Source organism: Anarhichas minor, unplaced genomic scaffold (assembly GCF_050575085.1).
Source record: "Anarhichas minor isolate MPS153535 unplaced genomic scaffold, ASM5057508v1 ptg000007l, whole genome shotgun sequence".
Lineage (NCBI taxonomy): Eukaryota > Metazoa > Chordata > Actinopteri > Perciformes > Anarhichadidae > Anarhichas > Anarhichas minor.
In genome coordinates this window covers 19,638,881-19,644,880 of record NW_027466453.1, presented here as the reverse complement: position 1 = coordinate 19,644,880, position 6,000 = coordinate 19,638,881, and the positions used below count along the sequence as shown (strand labels likewise).

Genomic DNA, 6,000 nt, shown 5'->3' with positions numbered 1-6,000 from the left:
TTATTTTGTCCACCTCCTGTAGTAGATCGTACCTTGGAGAGTCTGGAGGAAGGTATCTAATATTTATGTGCAAGTACACAGTCTTACTTTATTTAGTTTATACGTTTTTTCAGGCTGTGTTAGAGACAATAATATTATCCATCAGTATTTCTAACTATGTGTTATTTTAATCTACTTTCATTCTTTACGTTATTTACTAAAATACTGTTTAGATGTTTTGTTATTTGTTCTACCTTGGTTAAGAGATTTAGTGTGATAGCAAGGCAGCTTTCAACACACATACCTACAGGTTCACATACTGTAATATACATTTCATTGTTAACACAAAACTGATTGTATAAATGGTCACACTCACTCCTTTAAATTGGTATATTATGCACTAGTATTTGTATATTATTGTGTCTACTTCAGTACTGTGACAGAAATCGACAGTACTGCTGTGATTTAGCCACATGAAGAAGAGTGCTGCTACCAGAGAACGAGGAGGATGAGGAGGCTGTGAGTCAGACTCAATGAGAGAGCACTGTGGCATGTGACCTGGCCTGCTCAGCCACCAGTGTGTGTTGTCGACATCATTTCCTCTCCTCTTGTTTTTTGGCACAGAGGAGATGATGAACCAGTTTCCCCCCCCCCCCCCCCCCAGACAGCTGATAAGATTAATAAACATTTAAAGTACATTTATTGTTTACTTGCTTTATATATTGCATGTATTGTGTATTTTCTAGCAGATGTTTTGAAGTCAATCAATCCAATAACCAACCTGACACAGAGAGACTGTCCGTGATAGTTTTCAGTACAAACACAGTAACTTGTGAAATGTCAGCACTCAAGTGTATATTTTACTGTTAAATGTATGAATACAACATGGACAAAAACAATATATAGCATTGTCAGTAAATGTAAAATTAAATATTGTGATGTATTTAAAGATAAAATGTGCTGTTACATTGTGTGTTAGTATTGTATCATTCTCTACTCAGGTAGACATTACTCCGCTATATCTTCACACAGGAAATAGTTGTTTGGTGCTACTTCAGTACTGTGACATGATTATTACCTACTTCTTGACCTATTGTTAATTGCTTTTTACAATCAGTGGTCCTTCTGTGAGTCAGTCATTATTCTAGTTGTCCTGTCCTCAGATTGCTGTACATACACCGTAGACCTTTAATATTGATTATTACATATTTATAAAAAATAAACACTGTGCAGTAGCCTTGTTTCAGAGGTATATCGTGGCAGTAACTCCTTTTTGATCAAAGGGATCTTCAGTTTGACTGTGCGATGGACTGACTCCTGTTGATGGTGAACGTTCGCCCCGTCCTGAAATAGTTCTCGATCTCTTCCAGTGAGCGTCCGCGAGTCTCTGGGATGCACACGGCGGTGAACAGCAGACAGAGCACACACACCACCGTGAAACACAGGTAGGGCACGTACAGGCCGTACCTGTCCACCAGGTGCGTGAAGGCGTGCGTGATCATGAAGGCCGTCAGCCAGCTGACAGTCACGCACAGACCCGAGGCCACGCCCCTGGCAACCAGCGGCAACACCTCTGACATCAGCAGCCACGTGATTGGGCCCCATCCCAGGGCGTATCCTAGGAGACAAGCAACAACGCGGTGACAAACCAGTCAGGTCAAATGAAAAGCGGGTGATGATGTCGTTGTAGAAAAGCGTTTGTTAAGGTCACTCTGCGTTGAAAGGTTTATCAGACTTTATTCGCTTAATTAACCCTAAAAAAGGTACTAAAACGATGAAGTTCTCAGGTGAGAATCTTTAATCTCAGTAGCGTCACATGACCACGCTGGGACGTTTGAAACGTTTTCCCAAATATGTAACGCGTGACAACATAATTGGAACCAATTTAACTTAATGACCCAAGAAGCAATTGTGTAGTCGTTTGAGTAGATGGGTGTTGCTTCGAGAACAAAGTGTAACAAAATGACCTGAGGACATGACATGACATGTCTTAACTTGTTGGAACAAGACAAAAGGTGATTTTCTAGCAAACAGCACGTGCTTTCTTAGATAAATACAAGCCTGACACGTAATCAAATCTTTGCCCAGCAAACAAGTATCTACTGTATGTATCCATATGATGTTTGTTTGCAGGTGCTAGTTTGCTTCTACCTGAGCAGTATGAATTTTAACGTGTCTACAGCCTCTGTGAGGCTGCTTAGGCACAGCGATGCTTTGAGCTAAATGCTATTGTTAGCATGCTAACATGCTGAGCGTGTTAGAAAGCTATGGTCTGCTGACGCTGATTGTAATGTCATAGTTTTATAGGTCATAAACCAAAGAAACTTTCACCTGATGGTTGCAAGAGATGAAAAGGCATGGGAAATTACACTTCATCCTCTCGGAGTCTTAAATATCTGAAGCAAATTTCATGTCCAAACGATGAGCGACATTGCAGCCACCAAAGATTAGGTGAAGCGTGGATTTTCATACATAACACTCACCAAATATGAACACCATGGTGCTGATGAGAGGGATGAGACCTGCTGCAGTTGGGGGGCCGGCATCCAAAGTGTTTCCAATGGCATTGTGGGAGCTGTAGTCCAAACTCATGGTGAGATTAGGAGGGGCGGGGCCTGGAGGGAAAACTGAGGTGTGGGAGATCATGGTCAGAGTCAGAGAGGACAGGAACATCAGCAGACTCGACGTGTACAGCAGGGCTTTGCGTCCCGCCTTGTCCATTAAACTGGCTGCCACAGCAACGGAAAAGAGGCGGACCGCACCCACAATGGAAGCGGCATAACTGAGAAACACAGAAGAAGAAAAGGGCAGAAAAGAGCATCCTGGGATTGAATCAAACAGACAATCAATGCAAACAGCAACATTTGCATGAGAAATGAAGATAAAAACAAGAGGGAATACCAACAGAAGATGACTAAACAGACTGATAATAAATAGAATAGATGTCCAACCTGGGAGGCAGGGAGATGGTGCTTTTGGAGAAGATGGTCTCCAGGAAGACCAGGATGGGCGTGATGCCCGTCATCTGCTGCAGGAAACGCATCACCACTGAGATGAGGATTGGTTTGTAGAAGATGGGTGTGGCCAGCTGCGACCATGTGACTTTACCCTGCGTGTTGATGCTGTGCTGCATTGTGCAGAAAAACAGATAAACATTCATTTAAATAAAACTCAAATGGAATAGTTCTTTAACTTTAGCATGTACACAACTGAAGTCAATGTGTGAGTATGATGTTAGCACCTTTATGACCGTGTGTCTCCCACCTGTATGGCGCTGAGCTCGATGTGCGTGTCGTAGTGTTTCCCCCTCAGCCAGCGGAGGGCCCTCTCAGCCTGCTGCTCTCTGCCCAGAGCGAGGAGCCTCCTGGGGGAGCTGGGCATGAACGCCAGCAGCACAACCATCAACACAGCTGGCACCTCCCCCGCTACTGCCAGCCACCGCCACGGCACCATCGGACCTGAACGTCGTCATATGAGATGTTCAGATCACGATAGCACGTATACATTCTGGTCTATGATAGATTTTTGCCTCTGTGATTGTTGAGAAAGCCAAACAGGAAATGTTTGCGGTTGAAGTTGAAGACAGCTGAACAATTTGCATTCATCACTTAAAATACCACAACATGTGTTATCTACATTTAGCAACCAGAATAACAAAAACACCAAAGCCAGCAAATGCCCAGAAAGGCAAGGTGGATGGCCACTGAAGATTACACTGAATTTTCAAGGATGTTTTGTATCATCCTACCCATGACGTAGAGCGCCAGCGCCCCAAACACAGCAGTGATCTGAGGGCAGGAGCCCAAAGCTCCTCTCACTGCTTTGTGGGAGATCTCTGAGATGTAAACCTGTGACATAAACACACAAACATACAGTCACATGAACAGATGCATTATGAAAAAACACTCAAATAAACAGCGTGACAATTTACATGATTGTTGTCAGGACTGTCGTATTAAACTCTGATTTTAAAAAACGGGTAATTGGGACCAAAAACAAGAGGAAAAGTTGCATAAACAGGTTTTCTTAAAGTCTGTAACGTACAGGAATGGATGCTGCGGTCATCCCCCCCGCAACACCTGTGAGGAAACGGCCCACAAGGAGCATCCTTATGTCGACAGCCCCCCCCATCAGCATGTATCTAAGACACACATATATACAGATGGGAGTTTTTAAAACAAACAGACACCACGATCATCTATTAATACAACAGCATTGACCTATTGTCAGTGATCGATTGCTTCATAGATTAAGGTCTAATCAGCCATTTTGTTTCATTTACAAAATAACAAATTACTCTAGCTTTAAATAAAATCCAGTGGAGGAAAAAGTAAGAGTAGAAGAATAAAGTAAAGTAGCATAACATTGAAATACTTAACACACAACACTTAATACAAACTGTACAAAACGTGTACAACAAAACTGTATTGAAGTGCTTGAACTTTCCACCACAGCTGCATGTTGTGACTGACCCAATAGTCGACGGCACCGCTGACATCATGATGCTCAGCTTGCGTCCAATCATGTCGTTGAGCAGCATGGCCCCGAGCCCGCCGGCCGCTGCGCCCAGCGTGTAGATGGAGCCGAACCAGGCGGCCTGCTCCGTGCCCATCCTGAGCCGAGGGTCCGCATCGGGGCCCGCGAGCTGTGGCAGGACCGGGGACGAGTAGACCAGGGAGTAACCGAAGCTGAAGTTCCCCAGGACGGCAGAGAAGACGGCCAGGAACAGTTTGGAGTTATTGATCTGGGGTGGAAGGATGTGGAAGCTAAAACTCAGAGGATGAGCTGCACACATATAGATTCTATGTTTCAGAGCTGAACTAGGCACACTGAAAGTGTCAGTGTGTTCAAGTTAAAGAGACGTTTAGGCTCTCACAGCTTCCACTAAAAAATGCATATGTTTTAAAATAAAAATACATGTTATTTTCTGAATAACTGAGTTTGTCAAATTCTTTCAAATACTTTTGACCATAATTTGTGATTTCGGTGAAACAAGCGGGGAAAACTTAGTTTACTAATTGCTTAGTGTTACATTGACATTTCATTTTGTACCAACTCGATCTTAACAAAGCCAGCTAGCTTGCTAGCTCAACAAATCCAACTGGCTTTTTGCAACATGCCAATACTTTAAGATGCTGCTAGCGAAACCTTTAGTTGAACTTTAGTGAATTGTGTCAAATGTTTAACTGCATAGCACAACTTTAATGGAAGGAGCTGTGTTTTATATTTATGATAACTAGTAGTCAGCTGAGAAAGTAGAGAGAGTACGAGCCAATCACAGCATGGCTCTTTTTTACTCTGTTTCAAACTTTCTTTTTAGGCTTGAAATAAATCACGTTTCCTCTAACTTGCAATCGACTAATCCAAGAATCAAATGAAGGCTGACCTACACACTCAAATATCATTGTGAAACTAGTCAGACTGTAATACTTACAGTGAGAATTTATCTTTTCTGTTCATATTAAATCAATCATAGATTAAATCTATGCACTGTTGATGAGATTTTAAGAGCCATTAAAGTAAGTGAAATGTTTCCAACCTTGGATTCAGTCGACGTTGGTCTTCTGTTCAGCAGTGGAGTCTCTTCTTTCATGTCTGCAGAGGAGCCTGACGTGACCCACAGAGGAGCCTTTATCGATCTGTTTCAGGATCAGTTTGTTCTCCTCACACAGGGATGAAATATCACCAAAAAGAAATCTTGTCCTCTAAAAACACTACCAGATTAAAAATGAAAATGAAACAAACCGGTTAAATAAAAAGACTGTTTTGTTTAATAAACAGTAATATCTATCTGTATGAACCTGCATGTGCTGCAGGTTTTCCAGGCTGACAGACTGAAACAAGGAGGAGTCTAACACATAACCAGTCAAAAAGAAAGTGAAAACTGTCGACACTGGTCTTTCACAAGTGACATCAAACTGGAATTTTTGAACATTTTGAACAAGCTGCCCTCAGTTACTGTTGTAACTTTTTTTTTTTTTTATTGTTTTAAATAAAAGATTATTTATTTAAAATAATAAT

General features: G+C 42.1%; 1 protein-coding gene across 1 annotated transcript; it reads right to left on the bottom strand.

Annotated features, from left to right (window-relative positions):
- Nucleotides 1–711: 711 nt before the first annotated feature.
- slc2a6 (solute carrier family 2 member 6) lies at nucleotides 712–5,572 on the bottom strand. Its single transcript, XM_076081467.1, has 8 exons — nucleotides 5,519–5,572; nucleotides 4,452–4,723; nucleotides 4,024–4,120; nucleotides 3,728–3,827; nucleotides 3,244–3,437; nucleotides 2,931–3,106; nucleotides 2,463–2,761; nucleotides 712–1,597 (listed from the first exon to the last, which is right to left on the bottom strand). The coding sequence occupies exons 1-8, from the start codon at nucleotides 5,570–5,572 to the stop codon at nucleotides 1,269–1,271; spliced, it is 1,521 nt and encodes a 506-aa protein (XP_075937582.1). The 3' UTR covers nucleotides 712–1,268.
- Between the last annotated feature and the right edge of the window lie 428 nt (nucleotides 5,573–6,000).